This window comes from Dipodomys ordii, unplaced genomic scaffold (assembly GCF_000151885.1).
Source record: "Dipodomys ordii isolate 6190 unplaced genomic scaffold, Dord_2.0 Scaffold15, whole genome shotgun sequence".
Classification (NCBI taxonomy): domain Eukaryota; kingdom Metazoa; phylum Chordata; class Mammalia; order Rodentia; family Heteromyidae; genus Dipodomys; species Dipodomys ordii.
The window spans coordinates 7,789,059-7,814,384 of record NW_012267231.1 but is presented as its reverse complement, the minus strand read 5'-3'; the positions used below and the strand labels follow the sequence as shown (position 1 = coordinate 7,814,384).

General features: G+C 39.1%; 1 protein-coding gene across 2 annotated transcripts in view; it reads right to left on the bottom strand.

The window, feature by feature from the left end:
- Lrrc28 (leucine rich repeat containing 28) overlaps positions 1 to 25,326 on the bottom strand; it is a 62,710-nt gene that overhangs the window by 30,233 nt on the left and 7,151 nt on the right. For both annotated transcript variants that reach the window (XM_013012188.1, XM_013012189.1), the window contains exons 3-5: positions 18,886 to 18,926; positions 15,279 to 15,316; positions 14,363 to 14,500 (exon numbers count right to left, since the gene is read on the bottom strand). In XM_013012188.1, coding sequence (XP_012867642.1) covers positions 14,363 to 14,500; positions 15,279 to 15,316; positions 18,886 to 18,926 — 217 coding nt within the window. The remainder of the gene's footprint in view (positions 1 to 14,362; positions 14,501 to 15,278; positions 15,317 to 18,885; positions 18,927 to 25,326) is intronic.

The following is a 25,326-nucleotide window of genomic DNA, read 5'->3' as shown; positions in this document are numbered from 1 at the left end:
CATTCAACACACACCAGCCTTCAGAATCTCACGGTGCTCTAAAAAGCTTTTGTTGTATGTTGTATTAACAAAGCTTTCAAATGCTTCTCAATAATAAGATGTAACTGAACAGCAGAATGAAAAGCTGTAAGCACATAAGGAATGGAAAACAGTTCCACCTGCACGGTTACTTTTTCTTCAGAAAGGCTTGGAGTACAAATACGATTTCCAAAAATATTAACATTTTTGGTGGAGTTGACTTTATGTGCAATTCACTCAATTATTCGAACTGGCAATTTAGTAAAATGTAAGAAATTGGATCAAAAAAAAGCCATGTTATAAAAAAACTAAACTAAAATGATGTTCAAATATAATTTGCTAATTTTGTCAAAACCATTATTATTGTAGCCAGAGTTGCAATATTATTGTAATGATAGCTGCCACAGAGCTAGACCACCACTCATGCTCAGTGGTGTTTACCCCAGCTAGGTTTACATAAACCCCAGTATTTCATCAGTGGTTCTTTTGAGTTCAGGAAAAATAACATGCTACACTGTTTATTATGACACACATTCACATACCAAAGAGAGTTATCCAGACAGGGAAGCCATTTAACTATGGTTCCCATTCTCATGGCCAGGGCATGCTGTGTTCACAGTGTACGCAGAGAAGCTCTGGAAAATACTCAAGGCCCACTCTCCCTATATGTTCCATAGAGTGTGCCCAGCCATCCAGCTGTTTTCTTGTTTCTCCTTGTATGTAGGAAAAGGAAAGCAGTTGCTTGGGGCTGTAATCCATGATCAAAATGGGACACTAAATTCAATGAAATTTTGTAGTCACAGTCACAGTCTCAGCAGTTGAGGTCCTCGTGACTGTAACTTATGACTTGTGTCACTTTAAAACAACACTTCCCCGTTATCAATACCATTTTGCAGGTAGCGTAATTGTATTGTGTGGTCTTTCGGAAAGCTATTTCATCTTAGCGCCAATGTAGACTACATGATAGTCCATCATCAGCTTTCTTGTTCCCTCCTTGCCAGGCAAACAGTCATTCAGTGCCTACGGCCCAGGCCCCCAGTGCGGTAGGAGATATGAACAACACTTGAACAGGCCATGGCCATAACCTCCTTGGAATCCTTCCATGAAACTAAGACTTCCATTATTCCCACACAAGTGCCTTCTACACTAGAAAGCCTTCACAAGGAAAGGTCTCATCAGAAGTGGTAAAACTAAAGGAGGACAAGGCCATTCTGGTTTGAAATGACTGAACACCAACAATAAAAAAAAAAAAACTATGTGTGACTATTGTTCAAGTCACTGTTAATACTTCCTTTGTATTCACTTTCATTGACATATACAATGCTACCAATTATATGAGTCCACATATGTGAAATCTCTAGAAGAAGGAAAATAAAAGAGACAGAAAACAGATCGGAATCTCTGTCTCAAGAGGAAGTGGATACTGGCTTAGGTGATGGTGATACAACTCCAAAAATTCACTCACAACTTAGAATTTACAATTGCATTCGAGACACTAATGAATCTTCACACATGAATGTTAATAGTGCGTAGGATATCCCTCCTCAACAAACTTGAGAAGGTTTTGACTTCTTAAGCACGCATGCATTAAATCCATTTATCCCACACTGTGACCAATCCAAACCCTGCCATGGGGATCCCAAGTACTGAGATTAATAGTTCATTCCTATATATCAAAAGTCTCACAAAAGATGGAATACATTCTCTCTCAATGAAAATATACTTCGGGGGGCTGGGAAGGTGGCTCAGTGATAGAGTGCTTGCCTTGCAAGCGTGAGGCCCTGGGTTTGATTCCTCAGCACCACATAAGCAAAAAGAAAAAAGCCGGAAGTGGTGCTGTGGCTCATGTGGTAGAGCGCTAGCCTTGAGCTGAAGAGCTGAGGGACAGTGCCCAGGCCCAGAGTTCAGGCCCCACGACTGGACCCCCCCCCAAAAAAAAAGAAAGAAAGAAAATATACTTCGGAATGATTTGCCTCTAGTTGTACAGACAGACAAAGGTCACTAAGTTGGACAGTTGTCCCTCTTCTGACACTGAAAGGTAGAGATCGGAAGTACATGATGGTTTGAAGAACAAGCAATCCAGGCCTCGGTGTTTAGGGTTCTACAAAATGAGAGGAAATGAGCCTCAAGAAGATTACATGAGTGCCAGACAAGCCGCAGCAGTGAGAAAGAAAGTGAGGGCCAACGGGAGCATTGTGGGGCTCATAACTCAGAAAGAGGGTACAGCAAACCCTGCTAGGCTCAAGTATTAGTGACACTTACAGGACAAGACAGTCAAGGGACACCACAGTCACAAGCCATGATGCTGCTGGTGCCAGAGCCACAGTGTAAAACCAGGCTGTCTTCTTTCATCTCCTCCCAGAAGTACTTTACCTATGTGTATCATTACCAAGAACTATGCTATTTTGAAAGATATTACAGATATTGAATAAAATCCACAACTTATTTACATGCACTATTTATCAAGAGAAAATATGTTTTCAAGCTTACAAAAGAAAGAAATTAAAACCACAAATATGAAAGGTGATTGTTTAATTCTGAAAAAAGGAAACCATACATCATTTTGTATGTATGCTATGTTTGAACAAGATAGACTTTATACAGACAGTGCAGTTTAGGCCAGTTCCCTTGAATAGTTGGGGATGGGCGAAGAGCAAAGCTCACGTAACGTAATCTGTGTTTCACTCAAATCCCCATCGGGCCATTTACTTAAGAAACCCATGCTTCCTGGCTGGGCGCCGGCATACCAAACCTGCCGGGTCGTGCATGCTTTTTATTTCTGTTACTAAATTAGGAAACCAAAGCTGGCGAAGTCTAGGCCAATAACAAACTGAAAAAGCTAGGCATCATTAGTCTGTGAGTCTCCTTAAAAGCCAGATCATTATAGGATATTTAATTTTTAATTAGACATACCAAAGTAATTTGGCCTAATAAGGAGCATTACTAAGAAATAATTAAATGAAGACAAAAGGGAGAGATTCCAATGTTTAGCATTACTCTTTGGAATAGCCTTAATTGTGAAGCTGAGAAGAAATTAGCTACCACACTTGAGGCTTAGTGTGCCCATGGCTGACACGGAGAAATAGCCATGCTTTTCCGAGCAGACAAAAGAAAATGTGAAGTTACCACAATTTTTACAAAGCTAAACTAACACTCTGCTCAGTTTAGAGAAACTATGTAGAATATTCAAGGAGACTTGAGTAAAGACACACAATGATTTCAAGTAAACAGTCACCTTACTTAGGATATATAGAGAGGAGGCTGAGATCTGAGAATCTAGGTTCAAAGCCAGCCCAGGAGAAAAGTCTGTGAGATTCTTAGCTCCAATTAGCCAACAAAAAGCCAAAGTAGAGGCGTAGCTTAAGTAGTAGAGTGCTGTCTTTGAGCAAAAAAAGCTAAGGACCCAAATTCAAGCCCTAGGAATAGCACCCCCCCCAAAAAAAAAAGCATGAAAGGAATATGTATGAATTTCCTCTTTGAAACATTTAACTGGTCTCTAATTAGTACATTATAAGGCTTTTTTAAAAAAGATAGCAGTCTTTTAAATATATCCTCATACTTTTGTCAAAAGTCAATGCTTAAATCCTGACAGTGCAGGGGAGGATTTTTCATTCCAGAAATATTTGGATATTTTCTTTTTTAAAAATATTATTATTTTATTTATTTATTTTGGTTGGTCGCAGGGCTTGAACTCTGGGCTTGGGCGCTGTCCTTGAGCTCTTCAGCTCAAAGCGATCTCTCTGCCACTTGAGCCACAGCTCCACTTCCTTGGATATTTTCTTATAAACATTTTGTTAGTCATAAATTTCAAGGTAGTATTTATTTTGGTTGTATGGAATAAAAAATTAAATGAGCATTTGCTACAAAATCTTCATTTTTATGTGAATGCTTATGCATTTAGAAACATTCTAAGTCCTGGTAGTTTATAAACGTTTATATGTATTTTTCAGCCATTTTTATCAGTAAACTTCAATTTATGAGAATGACAATGAACTCATAGTAAAAGCTATCTCATTTAAGGAAAATGAATCCGTATTTGGTTAGAACCTACATATTAATATAACATCCATAAAATTGATGATGCTCCTTTAAAAATAAATACCATAATACGAGTATTGGTTTAGAAATTCAAACTAAAGTGATGAATGACACATTTTTTTTGAAGTTGAAAAAGGAAAAAGACACCAATCCGATCTGTGTGTTAAGTCAGGTTTCCATTATTGAGACAAAGGACCTGAGAAAACAACTTAAGTAGGAAAGATTCACCGAGGTTTCAAAACACCGCCAGGTGCTCTGTTGTGTCTGGCTGAGGTGAAGCAGAACATGACAGCAGTGGGAAACACGTGATGGAGCAGAGCTGCTCACCTCATGGTGACTAGGAAGCAGAGAGCAAGTAATAGGAAGGGGCCCTTCAAAGGTAAGTCCTCAGTGATCTACGCCATTCAACAAGGGCCCACCACCTCCCAACAATGCTACCTGCCAGGGACCAAGTCCCTCAACACATGGACCTGTGGGAGACCTATGGATGGAAACTGTAACCGCTTGCCAGACTAAGCTCTTCCAGTATGTCAGGAACAGGGCCTCAGCACATCATCATCTAAGAAATAGTGAAGTAATATCTGTTATTGGCATATGAGGGCCTTCATTTCTGGAACCCTCGTTTGCACAGCCTCAGGTTTGATTTCAGATTTGCTCACTACCTACAAACAAATGCACAGTGAAAAGTACAACTCCTTAAAATTCATCAGCCTCTGCTTAAAATAGTAATTTAAAAAAACAATAAAAGGATTATTAAGATGAAACAGAATTGCAACACCCACTGTGTGCAGAGGCTTTAATGGGTAATAACCACAGTTCTTTAACTGCTTCTCATTGTGACAACCCCTTGACAAATTATAAAGCTTTTCATTCACTAAACCAACCATCATATGTAAAATTACTTACAGAATAGTCTTATTTAAATGAAAATTTTAATAAGGTTTACACAATTTACAGATGACAAAAATCACACTCAAACAACAAATGAAAAAATTTGATGTTTTATATATTTAAGATCTTAACTTATTCTTCTTTTCCTTTTTGGCAGTAGCAGAAATTTGAACACAGGACTCAATCACTTGAGCCACACCCCAACCCCATTTGTTTGGCTCTTGTTACTTTTCAAGTAAGGCCAGCCTCCACTTTGATCCTATTTACACTTGCTGAGAAATCAGGACAGGCAGGCACATGCAACCACAAGAGCTTTTATTCCTTCATAAAAAGACTCATGAACCTATTGCCTGGGCTGGCCCTGAACCTCCATTCACTCAATTTCAGCCTTCCAAGTAGTTACATTTGTGAACCACCACTCCTGGTGACATTACTTCTAATGACATATTGGGGGCTTTACCTTTGGCTTTACATTGTGCCAGCTGATTTTTTTTTCACAATTAGCTAATTTGACACAAAAGTATAATTTTCTGATCTTGTCATAAAACAAGATAGTGAAATCAAGGTGGTATCAATCTATTGAAGCTATAAAATAAACAGAAAAAAAATTCCTTTGTATCTAAAACTGCTTTCTTCCCTCAAACAGTGGCTAACTACTATTAACATAAGCATGTCTGATACTTGAAAGATCTTAGAAAAAATGAACTGTGAAGACAACTTTTGTCAATATATCCAAGGGTATGAAATTAGTCTATGCCATCTCTGAAACACAAGCTGATTTAGATACAAAAATAACAACTAAATCTCCGAAGCTTCATGAAAACTAAGAAGCTAAGAAAACATAGTTTGTAAGTTCTCAAGAAAGTTCATCCTGAAAGATAAAGAACCACTTCTATATTCATCAAGTTTTTTTTTTAAATTCTACTTCCTGGTATTCATCATAAAAAGAAATAAACATGTAAGAATTCAGTACTATCTTCTCTCATGGTGACCACACAGTTTTGGCAATTTATTTAAGTGAGGGACTTTACAGAAATGGTCCATCAAATGTATTTGAGAGAGAGAAACCTGGAATCCATGTGCGTGACAGACTAGGAAGCGGACACATTTCAGAGACAAGAAATGTAAATATCCAAGCCCCCCTTGTCCCTGCATGCATTGCGCAGCATCGCAGGTCTCTTGATAGGTGTGACTCCTTCAACTTCCTTTTTTTTTTGAAATGTGTGTGCCTATACTGGGTCTTGAACTCAGAGCCTTAGGTACTGTCCCTTAGCTACTTTGCTCAAAGTTGGTACCCTACCACTTAAGCCGTACCTCTCCACTTCCAGCTTTTTTGCTGGCTAACTGGAGAGAAAAGTATCTTGGATTTGTCTACTCAGGCTGGCTTTTATCCATGATCCTCAGATTTCAGTCACTTGAGCAGCAAGAATTACAGGCATGAGCCACCAGTGCCTGGCTTCCTTCAACTTTCTTTCTTGTCCTCTGTAGCATTTCTCTGTCTTTCTGTCCCCACATGGCACTGAACTTGCAACACATCCCAGTGTCATAAATTATTTGGATTCAGGCAGACAGAAGACTCCTGGCATGAGGAAAGTTTGGAAATGATGTCAGCTGCTTTTAAAGTTCTTCACAAGGGATAGTCCAAGGAAAAGGCACAGTGAACCTGTGCCAGAAGCCTGGTTGACAGCCTCTGCCATTCCAAGTCTAAGGGACCTACTTCCCTTCTCTTCTCTTTTTCAAAAATACGATCACAATGCACTTCTGTTTTTCAGACATTTGGCAAATTTCCTACCATTTCCCTTCACACCTTCCCTAAAAAGGAATATTTTCTGTAGTTGGCACTGAGGAGGATACAGGGTCTAGAAAACAAAACTTCTTTTTCTTTTAAAAGAATTTTATGGACATCTTTATTCTAAGGTTTTTGCCAAATTGTCAATGTTTATAAAAGTATATAAATAAAGTTTAAGGGCTAGGGCTGTGACTCAAGTGGTAATGTGCCTGACTACCAAACGAAAGGTCTTGAGTTCAAACTCCTGTACTGCCAATACTCAATACTACTACTACTAGCATTACTAGTACTACTACTATTACTACTACTACAATTTAAAAGGCTTAGCTCTATTTTTAAGCAGATTGTACAACATACAGTAATATATAGTAAAAGAAATATGTACTGTATTTAATCCAGAATATGAATTTATGTACACACTGAAATAGAATGTATGCAACTATAAAGTTACCAAAGTATATTACTTTGCTAATAAAGTACTTAAGTAGAACACATTTTATGTATGTTAATGTCATTGAAAGAACAAGTTCTCTTTTTTGTTTGTTTTTTGTTTATGTGGAACTAAGGGATCAAATCCAGGGCCTCATGCATACTACTAGGCAAATACTCTGCCACTAAGCCACATTCCCAGCCCCTGTAAAGAACAAGCTCTGAACATTAGCTTAGACTCTAGTAGACAATATATTCCTAAGTCCTTCTAGCAAGTAAATTGGAAGAGTACTTGCCTAACATGTGTAAGGCCAACACGACAACAAACAACACGGGTATCCCTAATCCCTTAGCACTGCAGTGAGGGAATGACTACCTATACTAGCACACTCAGTTCTTCATCTCTGTCTAGTCTCTTCTTTGGAAGTATATAGTTTAAAACATTAGGCAATAAATTACCATTTGAAGCCTGAATCCAGACTTTGTTCTCCTTCCTAGCATTCTCTTTTCTCCAGCATACAACATGGTCATGATATGTTCTGATCCAAGACATACTTTTTCATTAAGTGGAAGGAAGAGAGAATTTTTCAGGTCTCCTAGATAATGCTACAAAAGACAAAATAGACAAAATCATATACATTTTTAGCCACACACGTGTAGCATGGAGACTATAGAGGGGTGCTCTGCCAGGCACACATTCTTAGATATTTTTCCACAGAGACAAGAGCTGTCACTGGCACTAATGGGTAACCAGTGAAAAGCTAGTCTCCCAGAAGGGAAAATCACTCAGAATTACTGTGGCATCTGTCTAAGGAGAGGTACATGGTGTTTTGGGGTTAGTGCTAAACACAGAGGAACAAGCACAAGGAGATGTGAAGCCAGGGTTGATCCCATGTTCCTGGACCACCTCGCACTCCTAGAAACTGTGACACAGGGAACTCCATGGTAGCACACCTTGGCCATACCTGTAACTATGGGGTGACACAGGTACCTCTAAATCTCTGAAGAATTACTATAGCCTGAGCTACAATCCATAAGCCTACAGCTGATAATCAGTCTCCAGAAATAGGGTAGCAACAGAGCTGCTCAAAGGGACAAGAGTCTGGTTTGCCAGTAACCTCTGGAGGAAAAAAGTGATCTGCTCCTTTCTCCTGTCTCCACATTAAACCAGTGGACAGAGATTCAGAGCACTGGGGCGGGGGGAGGGGGAAGGATGTGACAGGCCTAAGAAGAGATGCTGAAGCTTATCTCAATAAAACAAGGCCTAACTGAAGAAAAAATATTTTAAGTAATAAATGTGAAGTCTGAGTTTTAGGAACAATTCTGTTGGTGAGAAGCAGGACACATCTCTGCGCTTGTACATACTTTTAACCATTAAAGTAGAATTCGTTCCTGTTTTTAATTTGGGCTAAAAATCCTTCCTTTTTTGGTGTATAAAATAACTTTTCAAGGATAAAAGCATTTAAAAAAATAACCAGGCTGATTTATATGCCAGATGTAAGCAACCTCTTTTCTGGCTCCTAAGTTACTTTTTGTTGTTTGTTTGTTACCACGATCTTTGTCTCCTGGGAGTTCACAGAGAGCTGACAGTCAAAACATCAGTCAAGAAAACCTGACTGTCCAGGATTAGCTTAGTGGATAGCACAAAGTAGTATTGGAACTGAAGACAGGTCAATAGATACTAACACACACACACACACACACACACGCACACACACACACACACACACACACACACACATGCACACACACACAAAAGGATTTAACAAAAAAAGTTAAGTTTTGGTGACCTGCAGAATAATAAATGACCTAATGTGTAACAGAGTTTGAGACAAAAAAGAAATGTGGGGCAGAAAATGTTTTAGGAAAGAGCAGAAATCTTTCCAGTTTGTAAATCAAGAAAACCCCAAGAAGGATATTTAGAAATCCTAAATTGAATGTATCATAGTCAAGCTACCATATGAAAGCCATCAAAGACAGAGAGGAAAGTTTCAATGCAGCCACAGTACAAGACATTACCCACCGGGCATCAGTGGCATGAAGGACAAATGAGAACAATGGGGACCAGGAGTCAATGGAAGGTCACCTCTGAAGAGCTAAAAGACAAAATCTGTGTGTGTGTGTGTGTGTGTGTGTGTTGGTAATGTGGCTTGAACTCAGAGCCTCTCCTTCCTGCTCAGCTTGCTGGCATTCTGATGGTAAATTGGCAGTGGAGTCTTAAGCACTTTCCTGCCTCTACTGACTTTGAACTTTGACCCTCTAGATCTCAGTCTCTTGAGTAGCCATAATTAAAGGTGTCCAGTGTCCAACTCAAACCAGAATTCTACACCTAGGAAAAAAATTATTCTTCAACATAAAACATATAATACAATAACACAAAGGAAGGAGAGAGATGGGAGTATACTACTGTCAGGTTCTTATTTATATGAAGCGGTACAGGTTTTGAAGTGTAATGTATTACAGGTGCATATTGTGAGCCCTGGAACAAAGCCAACAAAGGAAATGAAACGGAACACTAAGACAAATTCAACCCAGGAGGAGACAGAAAGGAGGCACGGGAGAACCACAAGCTAACTGTGGCAGGCAGTTGGGGGAAGCGGAAATTAATGCCAATTTAAAGTTAGAAAGTCCAAAAGAGATCTCACTGCAACACAGGCTGGATAAACTACACACTCACAGTCCTTAAAACCTGTCATAGAGATGAGGACACATACAGGAGAGCTAAACCAAGTCCAAAGAGTGATAGGCCCATTTTAAAAGGCAAGAGACCTACGCTGTTGACTGAAATAGAGGACAAGGAATCTGCCACAGCAAGGTTTAAAGAGAAGCCAATGCAACCTGAAAGAGCTGAATGAGGACAGGCAGAGCAGGGTAGAACTCAGAGGACCCGCAGATGCAGATAATCCCCCCCCCCCACACACACACCCCCTTCCCACCAGTCTTCATCCAAAATGAGAGCAAGAAAACAAGTCACTGAGATGTCTTCACTGTACTACAGGCTTTCAGCTTGGGAAGGCTTAGGGGACAAAGGCCACACAGTGGGAGCTGTATAGAGGAGCAGTGTGGCGGGAAAAAGCAAGGGGCAGAACTGTAAAAGGCAATGTGAATTCCTCAGTCACTAAAAAGTGGCAGCTGGTCCGTATAACAGGGAGGTCCCTCTGAGGATTCAAGACTATTTGCAATATCCTGTAAACATATGAGAAGCTACTGATGGCCACTAGCAAAGAGATGAACACAAATTAAATTAAATGCTAATTAAAAAATCATTGCAAGGGCCGAAGGTATGACTTAGCAGTGTCACATCAGCCTAGTGAGTGCAAGGCCCTGAGTTCTAAAAACTCCAGTAGTTCCCTCTCCCCAAAGAGCAATACTCATTAAGATTGCTAAATACAAAAAATATATATGAACAGAAAGTAACAAATGTTGGAAAGGATCTCTTACATATGGTTTGGAGGAATGTAACTAGTACAACCATGTTGAAAACTGCTGGACAATTTCTTCTAAAGGATTAAGTACATACCTACTCTATGAAGCAATATTCCTCACTGGGATATTTATTCAAAAGAAATAACATATGTCCACCAAAAGCCTTGCACAACAATGTTATATTAGCTTTACTCATATGAACACAAGTCTAGAAAAAATCTCAACAGGAAAATACACATTGCAAATTCATTGTTGAATAGTATACTGCAATAAAAAAGAATTAACTATGTTATGAGCAACAGCATGGCTGCACCTCAGATCAGTAATTCTCAGTGAAAGAAAGTAGACATAGAGAAGATACTAAGTGACTCCATTTATATTCAGTTCAACAAGTCATGTGAATCCCCAATGATAGAAGTGTCTTGCCAATGTTCTTCACGTTTCTCCTTGTCTCTGTGCCTCATTCAGGATAGCACTAGCACTCAAAAGGGAAAATGCACATCTAATGGACAGGCAGCAAGCATATTACAAAAAGGCCAAAAACTGGTGACAAGTAAAATGAATCCAGAGACATCCTGCCATTCCTGGCAGTACTTGTGAACTCAGGACCTAACAGTTACAGTAGAGTTTACTGTGCCATACATACAACAGTCAAGAAAATAGCGAAGTTCAGTACACAACCGATGCTACACTGTAACCCAGTTGTTTCAAGCTTTGGAAGTGGCTGGCATTTTCAGTTCCTGGAAGCCAAGTAGTATTAGCTTAAGCACAGGGACCTTAAGATCAGCACTGAACTGGCATGTAAGGAAAGTTTCAAAGTCCTCTTCCCCTTCTCCCTGCTTCATCTTTCTTTCTTTTTCTGTTTCTTAATCCACACAGCTACTTATCAGCCCTTAGCACAGTACTGCGCAGTAGTCCAGAGAGAAAGACAAATTCATTTTGCCTCTTTTTCCCCCTGCTTTCCTGCTCCTTCCCTTCTCTCCCACGGGTGTTTGCTTGGATCAGGCATTTACCTATGCCTGGGCAGTCAGATGAGCAGAAAAAGCAATGGTACATAGCACACAATGGTAGTGCCCAACAAGGCAACAGGACAGAGGAGAGGGAACGTCTGAGAAAAGGTAGGCGGGCAAACAACCCACTAGAACTAGATAGCAGCCCACATATCAGGACCTCATTCTGTGATCTATTCTGTGTGTGTGTGTGTGTGTGCGTGTGTGTGTGCGCACGCGCGCGTGCGCAGATTTTAGGGCTTGAACATGGGGTCTGGATGCTGTCCCTGAGCTTTTTTGCTCAAGGATGACACTCTACCACTTAAGCCACAGCCCCACTTCTGGCTTTTTTAGGTGCTTAATTGGAGATAAGGGTTTCCTGGACTTTTCTACCTGGGCTGACTTTGAACCACGCTCCTCATATCCCAGCCTCCTGAGTAATTAGAATTATAGACATGAAACACTGGCATGCAGCCCTGTAATCTATTCTTTTATCTGATTTTAAAACTCTGTATCTATCTAGACTTTTCAAATTTTTAGTAGTTGATATGAAATTAAAGGTTTAAATAAACATGCTAAATGGTATCTTTTTCAGGGAATGTAGGAAGAAGTATACATAACAGTACAAACTGTGGAGAAGGGGCTGCCAGTTGGGTATCAGCTGGTGTCTCCAGCATGACAATTCCTCAGATTTCTTTTCTACAGTTACAATACTTCTCCAGGGCATGTCTCCAAACACAGGCAATCATCTGGGAACCGTACTCTGTCCTTTGCCCATTCAAACTAAAGCAGTTCTAATTACAGCACAAGGAGAAGAGGTAAGCAGGAGGCTCACCAGGCCATTCATAAAGCCTACTTAGTTCAACTCAAAGCTCCTATTCCATAGAGTTGTTCCAGAATTAGTCTCAAAATGAAGCACAGACAGCAGTAAAACTAGAAAAACAAAATTTTGAGTAAGCCCCAACTCTACTGGGTAACAGGTCAGATATAAACAAAAAATGATGTGAAAATAATCAGGAAACACATAACCTGTCCTTAGTTATTGAGAAGCAGTGTTACTAGAAGTACATCACTAACCTCAGAGAATAGTGGAAGGAAATGACCAAACTCTACAACACATTGTTCTTTTTTTTTTTTTTTTGTCAGTCATGGGGTTTGAACTCTGGGCCTGGGCGCTGTCCCTCAGCTCTTCAGCTGAAGGCTAGCACTCTACCACTTGAGCCACAGCACCACTTCCAGTTTTCTGAGTGGTTTATTGGAGATAAGAGTCTCACGGACTTTCCTGCCTGGGCTGGCTTTGAACCGTGATCCTCAGATCTCAGCCTCCTGAGTAGCTAGGATTACTGGCATGAGCCACTGGCACCCGGCAACACATTGTTCTTATATAGAATGATAAAACACATGGGACAGAATTCTAGGTTTACATGTTATTTTATGTATATAAAAAGAGCTCACAAATAAAGTATTATAACCATGTACTTTGGCTCTCTAGCCTGTTTACGTGTCATATACAAAAACTTACGAGCATTATGTTTGTTGATACATTTTCTAGGTAACCCTCAAAAGAGAACCTAACTTTCTGGTATCTGAGGATATAAACTTGCAGAAGGCTAGAATGAGTACACACTGCTGAGTCTGCTCAGATACAATAAGCCCTAAAGCAACGATCTGATTCTAATCTGACTAAAAATTTTCACAGTAAACATAGTTAGAAATGAGACATTTGCAATGTAAGGTTAAAATCTTATTTTTAAAGTGAAGTCACTGCTAGATGAATATAAGTTGTATAAATGGCATCGAACCTATTAAGGCGAATGTATAAAGTCTAAAAATTAGTTACTACACTTTCTCTTGAAAATATCTATGTTTGGAAGAAATTCTGGAGATAGTTTTTCATTTACTTATTTTCCCACGGTACTGAAAACTGGACCTAGGGCCTCATGCATGCTAGGTAAGTACTTTACCACTTGAGCTACACCCTTGGCCCCAAAGAAAGGAAGTTTTTCATTTATGGATTTCACAGGCATAGATTTAACATTCTCATGCCCTGCCCCCCCCCAAATTCTATGACAGGTAGGAAACTGTAATTTTGAGTCACACACTTCACTTCAATATAATGAAAGACATTGATGTCCCTAAAAGAATTTGAGTAAACAACAAATCCAGCCTTTGTGATACCTGTATCTGTCTCTGTTCCCTCCATAATTACCTAGTAACATTCCCATGATACCCAACATATACTATGTTTATTCACACGCTCTCTATATTTACATAGGGAATGCTGTCTGACTGTGGAGACCATAAATGTGTGGAGTCACAGCAGAGGGTACCTGATACCCTCTCAAAAATGCGAAGTGTTTAATGGTGGGTAAAGCATGTGTAGAACTCACAGTTATATGACTCAATTCAAATTGTACTACTAAATTCTAGCATGATTCCTTAGTAAAGTAAATTTGATGGACACCAGTTACTTACTGAGATGTGGATACTAGGACAATTCTATCACAAAGTTCACCTTAGTCTCTTATGCGAATTGAGAACTGAAGTAGTTCTTTATAGAGGTATCAATAACCCCATTTAAGACATAAATGTGCCCCTTATGCTGACATCAGAAGAAAACTCTAAGTCCTATTTTACCTACATTCCTTTCTCTCATCTTCAAACAATCAAATACTTGCAAGTTACTTATGTCCACAACCCACTCCCTAAGCATACAGTGAGCAAGCAACAGGGATAATTTAGGATAGACAACAAACTACTGTATGCTGTAGACTAAGATTACCTGGAGGTAGGAATTGCAGCTGGTTATTAGCTAATCGAAGATGACGTAAAGCTTTCAGACGACCAATTTCTGGGCAAACAATTTCTAAGGCATTGTCACTAAGATCCAGACACTGGAGTTTTACAAGAGACCCAATAGCTTCAAAGAGAAGAGAACGGAAAGGTGAAATTAGTCTGACTTGAGAGTGACATCGAGTTCAAGTTGAAACATTTTAATTCTTTACATTCCCATGTTGGTTGTTCTCAAAACACTAAAAACACAGGTCACACTGAGTTCTACAAATCTGACAACTATTTCTTACCTTGAAATAAGATAAACTAATTTTTAAAAAGAAACAAAGACAATGTAAAAGTTGTTTGACTAAATAAGAAATTCAAGAAGTAGCCATGTGGTACATGAACGTAATCACAGGGCTAAGGAGGATAAGGCAGGGAGGACTCAAGTTGGAGGCCACCCTGGGAGGCCACTTAAGTTGGAGGCTACCCTTGTATAGGAGACCCTACCCCAAACAAACAAAAACAGATACACAAAAAATTTTCTGGATTTATTAAATGAAAAACTTGCTTTGTTATTTACCTAATATTAATTTACCTAATAAATTACCTGACCATTAGAGCCAATTTAGATTTAGTCAAAATGCTTGTGTGTGTGCAACACATTGTGTGGTTACTTGATATTTATAAATTAGTTCTAACTTCCACATGAGAGAAAACATGTGTCCTTTGTCTCTCCAGGACTGTATTGAGTCAAAATTCTTAACAGAACTTATTGAAAGTAGTTTTGAAGCATGTATATTTGCTTTATAATTAAAATTCCCTAATACACCAACTAAAATAGGGTTAAGGAGATGAGCTGTTCTATTCAGAAAGCAAAGCTTTACTTATGTTGTCTTCTAAAAAAATGTAAGTATGCTTACCTTCTGGAACCACAACTATGTTATTTGAATGGAGGTACCTGCGGGGAAAGGGAAGATAAAAGTGATTATCTAGTATCTCTGCCAGATAATCAGTTACAAATGCGGAGTGCGAATTTCATCAAGAATAAATGAGACAAAACTTGCTTGCACACCCTGCTTTTAAACATCAACACAAAGTAAGTCATCACAGCTAACTCATGGTCCTTTGCAAGAAATGTTTTATGCTAAGATCATAAATATTTAATCTATTGATATTGTTGTATTTTCCAACACCATAAAAATTATTTTTTCAGTCATGTAAGTTATTCAGATTTTTGCAAATTCCCCCATTGTATATTAAAAAAAAAACCAATATCAGTTGTATAAAACCAGATACAACTTTTCATTTCTAAAGGATAAATTCAGATAATAAAGATATTGTTGGCTGGCTTACTGAGAACCAGGAAATAAAAGATTAAACATTCACCATATAAGTAAGAATAGAGACCTGGGGTATGGCTCAGAGACAGTGTTTCCTCCCAGCACGGCACTAAATAAGTACTAAATATGTACTTATGTATGAACATTCATATATACATACATACATTCCTAATCTGCAGTAATATACAGCTGTCAAGGCACAGAATTTATTTCACAGCAAAAGAACTTCACAAACAAGCTATTAAATTGTTCCCTTTTAAAAAATGAAACACACATACACACACACACACAATCACTGCCAAGGCTGGCAAGTCTAGGCAAGCCTGCAGTCGCTGTTTCCAGAAGTGTCTTTAGCACACTCTGGTGGACGTCCACTTCATCGGTAACCAGCAGTTCAGAGAAAACTACATAGTAACTGTCAGAGATCATATGGAAATTTGAGAAAATAAGTTTGTATCACTCATTTTTGGACAAAAGAACTAGGTTTTAATAAATTTTACTTTCAACCCTATCAGTAAGTCCTCATGAAGTATATTTTATGTCTAAAACTTGGTGCTATTGTCAATGAACAGAATGAAAGAAAATTTCCTGAAGTCTAGGACAGATTAAATCAATACTGTAGATGATATTAATGTCATGGGCACTGAAATCAGCCAAGATTAGATATAGCTGGACAGTAATACCTGAAGTGTTTCCCCCAGGAAAAGCCTCCAGGTCTTTTACTGATAATTTTTATGGTTTGCTTTTCAAGAGTGGACATGAGTAGAGGCGATGTCACATGCTTATTATCCCCACACAGCACTCCCCAGGGAAGAAAAGCAATCATCCCTTCGTGCCACTAAACCAGGAGTTTCTTGCTTCTGGAGGAAGAAGCAGGTTTTAGCTATGGCTCCTGGCCTCCTTGCAAGTTGGCTCTGCAATAATGCCTTTTTTTTTTTTTTTTGCTAAAGCCCAAATCCACAGTTATGGTTTGCATGCATACTGGCAGTGAGCCCTTACTGGCAACAGCTGAACAAAACAGAGTCAAGTACCTGATTCTCTGATAGAGGCTATTCCTTGCTTTGTGTACATAAATTGACTGATTTAAAATACTGACATTTAAAAATCAATATTTTTGTTTTTGTTTTTGTCAGTCATAGGGCCTGAACTCTGGGCCTGGGTGCTTTCCCTCAGCTCTCCAGCTCAAGTGGTAGAGGACTAGCTCCACTTCTGGCCTTTTCAGCTTATGTGGTGTGGAGGAATCGAACCCAGGGCCTCATGCATGCAAGGCAAGCACTCTACCACTGAGCCACCTTCCCAGCAAAAATCAGTATTTTTGAAGATTTAATTGTACAAAGGAATATCTAATTACCAGGTGATCTTATAATTCTTTGAGCTAAAAGACTATAAATGAGTATGTGTTAGGCACACACCATATAAATGGCAAATCTGTATTTGTTACACAAAAGCTAGAGTGCCACCACATAAAAACTAAACGGAATTGACTTAAAACATTATTTTGTGCAGGCACACTGGTTTCCACCCAGCTACTTGTGCAGCAAAGATAAGAAGGATCACAGTTCAAAGCCATGCTGGATAAAATGTTAGTGAGACCCCACTGAAACAATATAAGCCAGGTCTGGTGAACACAAAGCAAGGTTAAAAAACAAAACCCCACAAAATCTAAAGCAAGAAGGGCTGGAGGCATAGCACAAGTGGCCAGCACTGGCCTAGCAAGTGTTAAACCATGAATTCAAACCCCAGTACTGAAAATAAATAAAATTATTTGCCTCAGCTCAAGTTCTACATATAGAAAGAACTACAAAACACCCAAATAAGAATAAATCAGTAAAGTACTCACTATTATGGTTGAAATTTAAAAGGGACTTTTTAACATACTAAATTTAAGTTACACTGACAATGCAGAGACTGAATGAGGTAAGGGTCTTCAAGACCTTGGTGCCCAAAGCCATCATAAACTAAGGAAAAGTCCACTGTGCAGATGACTGAGGATCATGCTGGCACTTGGCTGAGCCCTGCACCAGGCTGCTGTATCTACCCAACCATGTGGCCACAGGAAATTACTGCTCTCTCCCGCCCTCATTAAGGAGAGCCCTACACCAGCATGGGGGGATGGGGGAAAAAAGGAAGAATATCAGAAGGAGCCAGGGGAGGGAACCCAATTCTATGTACAGACTCTGTTTAAATCAGTGACCAGACTCAGAATCATGCCTACCATGATACTACAGCTAAGGATGAAAGAACTAGACCAAGACTTCAGTTGCTTTTGTTTCAGTCATACAAGGTGAAGTACTTGTGAAAACAAAAAGTATTAGACAGAATCGATTCCAGTTTCTAAAATGCAACATTCCCAACTTCTAGGACATAACCTAAAATTAAAATTACTCAACATGTGAAAACTCAAGAGAATGTGATCTATTATCAACACCAACAAAGATAAACAGCATATTAACCTAGCATAACTCAGATGTTGGAACTGGAAAAGATGTAAAGACACAGTTACTATAATCTACTTTAGATCATTGAAGTGATCTAAAATAAAATACCCTAATATTTTAATTTAGGATCTTTACAAGAGAATACTTTTCATGATTGGGAGAGACAGGTGGAAATAAGGATTGTGTTATTTACAGGTGGGGGGGAGCAGCACCTAGTTCAGCTGGAGGTCATATATGAAGACCAGGAAGTGCAAGCAGGAAGAGATGGGGGCCTGTGGGAACGTCTTTATTGCACTCCTTGACATTACCCCACAGATTTCTCACAAGGAGCTTCACTGATGCAAATATTAGCGTTATAGAGGTGACCAACCGAAGAACTAAAGCCAGTGAATTAAAACCTGGTTTTAATGCAGGGAAACCTCCACATGTATCTGAAACACTGTATGCCACTTAACTGTGTATATCAATATCTCATATAGAAATAAGAGAAACAGATTTTCCAATATACAGATTATCAGGAAGGATTCTGACAAAGCAATGGACCTATAACATCCTTGTTATATGAACTGAGGCATTTAAAACAAACTTGAAAGTACTTTGTAATACTAAGTAGTTTGACACAGCCACAGGTTGACCTGATGCCCCAAAGTAACAAATCAAACACATTAAAATGATATATTCTATTATTTCAAATAACCTTTAAGTAATTCCCGTTCTTGTTTTTAAAAAAAATGAATAAACAGACTCACAGTTCCACAAGGTTTGGAAGCTTCTGAGCAAGGTTTTCTGGCTGAAAATTAAAAACTCAGAATTAAATTTTATCTTTGGGGGGAAAAAACATATAAACATTTCTAATTAGCTTAAACTCAGAGTAATATCTTCCTGAGGGGTGGAAAATGTTAGGAAAGTATGAGAGGTTTGGGGTTTATGCTTACATAGACCATAATACAATTTACTAACTCGAACAGTTAATATCATTGTCCCTTAGAGCAATCTGAGGCTCATATTGCATGGTCATGGAAGAAATAAAAAGGTGTTTAAGAGACACAGACAGAAGACAAACACCATGAGACAACAGAGCCAGAGATCGAAGCCACACAGCTGTGCAGAGGAGTGCCCAAGAATGCTAGTGAGAAAGGCATGAAAGAGATTCTACCCAAGGGCCCCCCCAAAAGAACCAATTCTGATGAGGTACTAACTGTGTGCTGTGGCCTCCAAAACTGTGAGAAAATAAACGTCTGTTATTTAAGCCACTCATATCATGGTGTTTAGTTATGGAGGCTCAAGAAAGTAACAAACCTCTGACACCCAAGTGATGCGCCAGAAGGGAAAAGTCCAGAAAATCCCGAGGGCTTCCAGGCACTAAGAATGAACAGAGATGGGGCTCAAGTGATCCAAGGGAGGGTCAGACCTGACCAAAGGTCCTGAGGTCAGTGAATCGAGGTGACAGAGAGAGGGAAATGATTAAGAGAAGTGACTTTCCTGGCAAAGAATCCTAGAACAATTCTACTCACAGGCTGAAAGCTACAAGAGGCCCTGTAGAGAGCTGAAAACCAACCTGCATATACAACTAATCACACACACACATGCTCACACACACACACACAAACACACATATACATACACAGATAAAGAGTACAAATTTACAGGTACAGTTAAAGCAGCACGGAGTGAGGAAATATTTCTCATTGTATATTCGTATATACTATCAGGTGAGCTAGTTATCAGTGACAAAGAATCGCAAATGGCTTTTTAGAAAACACTGGATCTGACTTGAGTTCTGAAAATCAAATGTAAGTTCTAAGAGGTAGGCAAGAGGTGGAGAGAAAGAGTCTGGCCAGCCTCCCAAGTATAGGAGGTACCTGAAGGCCAAAGAGAAGGTATGCTTAGGAAGATGAAAAGTGTACCTTTCTAGATGTAATGGCTTAACAAAGTCTAGTGTTGGAGATTAGAAATCTTTAATTGCAGTAACAAAGTAAGTTTTATATATAGAGAAAAAATTTTTAGTGATTACCATCAGGGAAAGTACCAGGAATGCCACTCTTTACCTTCTTGTGTCATTTCAATTTTTAGCAATAAAATGTCTTTTGTAATTGGAAAATGAAGAACTTTAAATCTGGTAGCAGAGTAGAAACTGCCACATTACTGATTGACCAATCAATCAATCAATGACATACATTTTGAGAAACAAACACTCAACAGGACCAAGGCTATTATTTTGTTATGTCTAGGCCCTTATGTTTAAAAGATAGACAGTGACTCTGAAGGGTGTTAAAAAGGACATCATTACAGTCATATCTTATGCTATGGAATTACTTTCTTAAAAATCCTTTACAGGGTGCTGGGCTGGTGAAAAGATAGACTACGGTTAAAATTGGTTACTTGCAACTATGAAAACAAAAACTATGAGAAAACAAAAATCTGTGAAAACAAAACAGGGAATCTTTTGGGGGATGATATTTTGTGGGGGGAAAAGGAGAGTGACGGGGTGATATACTGATTTGGAATGGAGTGTAAACCATGTGTGGAAATATAACAATGAAATTCTCTCCATATAACTAAGCTAATGAAAGTATTTTTTTTAATTCTACATGTAATAGAAATCCAGTGAACCTAGAACAAATCATGCTAAGTGAGGTAAGCCAAGCAAAGAGTGACAAATGGTGCATGTTTTCTCTCATATGTGGAAACTGATCTAGAATATAACTGGACATGATTACCTACAGAGGACTCTAAGTATTCACATGGACTGAAGGAAGATTCTCTTAGGGGAGGAACACAAAAATGTAAAGTCTCTGTACATTTAAAATACTATCTATTGAAACAAACTCCAGGAAATGAAAATATGTTGTTATTGTTATTATTGGTTGTGGTGGTGTTTGTTTTTGCTTTGAGAGGCTACAGAAAGGGAGGGAGGAAGGGTGAACAATTATAATCATGATATTTAGTATATATTATGTAGAAAATGACCTATGTAACTTGTGGACAAGGATGGAAGGGGGAGAAAATGGGGGGAAGTAAAGGGTGACACTGTCATTGTACTCATTACCTGACAGCTTAATAATAACAATAAAATTATTTTTTAATCCTATAAATTTTAGCCAAATGACACTGTAAATTTCATATTGACATACTTAAATATTTAGCATCACTATCCCAAGCTGGCCTATTATGTGTGTTCTTGCTTTTTTAAATAACCAAATATCACTGAATATGGTTATTATTTGGGGGATGAGTAAGGCATTTATTGAGTACCTACATTTAACAGAACCACTTGCATTTAGTTTTAAGATGATGGAAGCAATGATTCTTTTTCTCCATGTTCTGATTATTATATATATGATGAAGTCCTTTAAAAGTCCCTCACAAGGGCTGAAAAGGTGGCTCAGTGGTAGAGTGCTTGCCTTGCATGCATGAGGCCCTGGGTTTGATTCTTCAGCATGACATAAGCAAAAAAAAAAAAAAAGCCAAAGTGTCACTGTGGCTCAAGTGGTAGAACTCTAACCTTGAGCTGAAGAGCTGAGGGACAGTGCCCCGGGGCAGAGTTCAAACCCCACCACTGACAAAAAAAAAAACAAAAAACAAAACAAAAAAACTCCCTCATACGCCAAGTCCAATGGCTCATGCCCGTAATCTTAGCTACTCAGGAGGCTGAGATCTTAGAATCACAGTTCAAAGCCAATCCTGGCAGGACAGTCCCTGAGACTCTTATTTCCAACTAACTACCAAAAAGCCAGAAGTAGAGCACTAGCCTTAAGCACAAAAGCTCTGGGATAGCACCCAGGTCCTGGGTTCAAGCCTAAGACCAGTACCCACCAAAAAAACAGTCCTCACAAGGAGGTCTATCCAAATCTTTGCCATGTTTCTTGTAGCACTGGTATTTTTCCTACTGAGAAGAGCATGGACTTCCACTTATGGATATACATACCAAGCACTCTGGGAAAACTAGAGAACTACAAGGCACAAGTACAAAAAGGAAAGTTGTGAGCAGGAAGGATGCTGTAGATGCTTACCTCCATCTGCTACAGTATCAGGACTATGCCTGGCTAGTGCACATGACCTCCCTTTTGCATACTTACTTGGCCCCATTGGATGGAGTTCTACTATTTCAATGGCAGACTAATTCCTTTGAGTTATAGCTTCAGATATAATTTGGCTCTTAAAAAAAAAAAACTCCTGCTGGCAATACAGAAAATCACTATGCCTTTATTAATAGGTAAGTACACTGTTTTTATTTTTAAATTGGCACAATGACCTTGAGAAAACTGTAGTTCATTGGAATACTGTCTTTTAAATCACAAATTAAGCTACTTATCAAGAATGCTCAGGCAGCCTTATGATAGGCAGTGTGATGGAGAGGCCGTGACTGACACCTACTGGTGTTCTGTAGTATCTTTTTCTGCTTCCCACCATCACATTTTCAGCAATATAGTTCTGTCATATATGGAAACCACTGCACATCTTCACTTTCACACATCTGTGATTCAGGTGTAGTGCATATGAGACTGCAGCTAAGTTAATGTCAGATGGTGGAAGCTTTGCTAAGTGCATCCTTGATAAGGACACCACAAACATAAATCCCTGTGCAACTTGAGACCGCAGTACAGGTGCAACTAGAAACCGTCAGCACCCAGGATTCAGCACTGCTCTGTCCCGACCTCTAACAACACTTTTCAAAGAGGTCACATAGTAAATGCATTTTGGTTCTTATAGCAGTTATGAAACAGAATCAACTAGAATGAATTTGGACCCCTACTGCTTCACACCATATAAAGAAATATAGTGGGTCAAGCAAGACCTTAACATTTAAGAGCTAAAATCATAAGTCATAGAAATAAATCTCCTTAACCTTTGAACTGACAATGGATTCATAGATACTACACCAAAAGTATGAGTGACAATAGAAAAAAAGTTGGACCTTACCAAAATTTATACATTAAAGGACATAACAAGTAAAAAGACAACATGTAGAATGGGCGAAACCCTTACAAATGATTTATCTGGATAAGAGTCTAACATCCAAAAATTAAAAGAACTTTTATAACTCAACAACAACAACAAAGGCAAATAACTAAAAATGAAGAGCAAAGAAGACCTGCTATAGCATAGTTCTTGAATGTCCCCCAAGGCACATGGGTTAAGGAGAACAAGTAACTGAAAAGATATCAATATCCGCTGGAATTGCGATCCTAGCCACCTAGCAAAGACTGGAGGAAGACCAGGCCAAATAAAAAAAGAGTTCCCAAGACTCCACCCAGTGGAGTACGATAGTACTGGGTACAATAGTAGATACCTGTCATCCCACCAACACAGGAAGCACAAACCAGGGATCACAGACCAGGACGGCCTAGGCATAAAGTGAGACCATATCTCAAAAATAACGAATACAGGGGCTGGGAAGATAGCCCGGTGATAGAGTGCTTGCCTTATATGCATGAGGCCCTGGGTACGATTCCTCAGCACCACATAAGCAGAAAAAGCTGGACATGGCGTTGTGGCTCAAGTGGTAGAGCACTTGCTTTGAGCTGAAGAGCTGAGGGACAGCACACAGGCCCAGAGTTCAGGCCCCGTGACTGGCAAAAAAAAAATAAAATAACCAATACAAAAAAGAGCTTGAAGATTGGCTTAATTAGCAAGTATGAGGCCTTGAGTTCAAATCCCAATACTGTCCCAAAAAGATGTTGGCATCAGTTTTAATTTAATACAAATAGAAATGAATTACCTATTTTAATAGGTACCTATTAGGATAACTATAACAATAAAGAAAAAAGAAAGAAACTATCAAGTGTTGGTAGGAACATGGAGAAACTAGAATGCTTGTTTATTATTAACGGTAATATAAAATGGCTCAGCCACAATAGAAACCATTCAGCAGTTCCTCAGGAAGCTAAACATAGAATTGCCATACAGTCTTCAAATCCTCCCTACATATATTACAAAAGAATTACAAATGGGTCTTCAAACATGTGCATGAACATTCCTGTTGAGAGCAAGACTATCTGCAATAGCCAAAGGGTAGAAACAGCCCAACTGTCCATCAATGGATGAATGGATATACAAATGGATGGCACAGCCATACAATGGAATCTTAGTCAGAAAATTAAAAATAAAAATGTATTAAGTACAAAGTGTAATTTGGATGAACCTTGAAAATACTCTGATACATGAAGGAAGCCAGATACAAAAGGTCGCATGGTGTTGACCCCACTTATATAAACTATCTGGAATAGATAAATCCCTAGCAAGACACTGGTGGTTGCCAGAACTTGGAGTGGGGACTGGGGAGAAGAAAGAGAACCTGGAGACAATGATGAATGGGCCAATGTCCTGCTTCAGATTAATGAAGTAGCCAGAGGTCCTGCCACGTCAACTGTGAATGTACAAAATGTTGCTCAACTCTTGACCAAAAAAATGATTAACTTTTCTGTTATACCAGTTTCACCCCAATAGATTGATTTTTTTCAATTAAAAAGAAGTTGATGAAATTTGAGTACTGAAGGAAAAAGTACCTCATGCACAACTCCCTTCACAAGCTTCCTAGTTGAGTCAGTGATCTGAAGTCATTGCTTCTAGGCCAGCGGACATCATGAGCTAATACCACATGTCTATATGAAAACAACTGAAGCTGGGCACTGGTGACTCACACTTGGAATCCTGGCTATTCAGGAGGCTGAGATCTGAGGATCACAGTTTGAAGCCAGCTGGGGCAGGAAAATCCGCGAAATTTCAATCTCCAATTAACCACCAGAAAACTGGAAGTGGAGCTGTGGCTCAAAGTGGTTGAGTGCTATCCTTGAGCAAAAAAGCTCAGGGACAGTACCCAGGCCCCGAGTTCAAGCCCCATGGCTGACAGAACAAACAAACAAAACAAACAAACAAAAAACCACATGCTGGACTTCTTTCCTACCAACAACCATTGTTCCTTTCCCTCTGTAATACCCTCCATTTTTACATAGTTTACAGAGGAACCTGAACCCCTAGTAGGCTGGAGCCAGTAGAGGGATAATGAGCACAACCTTTCTTCTACTGTAGCTTAAATATTCTCCAGTCTCCTCACCATTTGCAATCCTTTGACATTTTATGCCTTTGCACATGATCCGCTTCCTCAAATTACCTCCTTTTTGGGGCTGGGAAGGTGCTAGAGCACTTGCCTTGCATGCATGAAGCCCTGGGTTCGACTCCTCAGCACC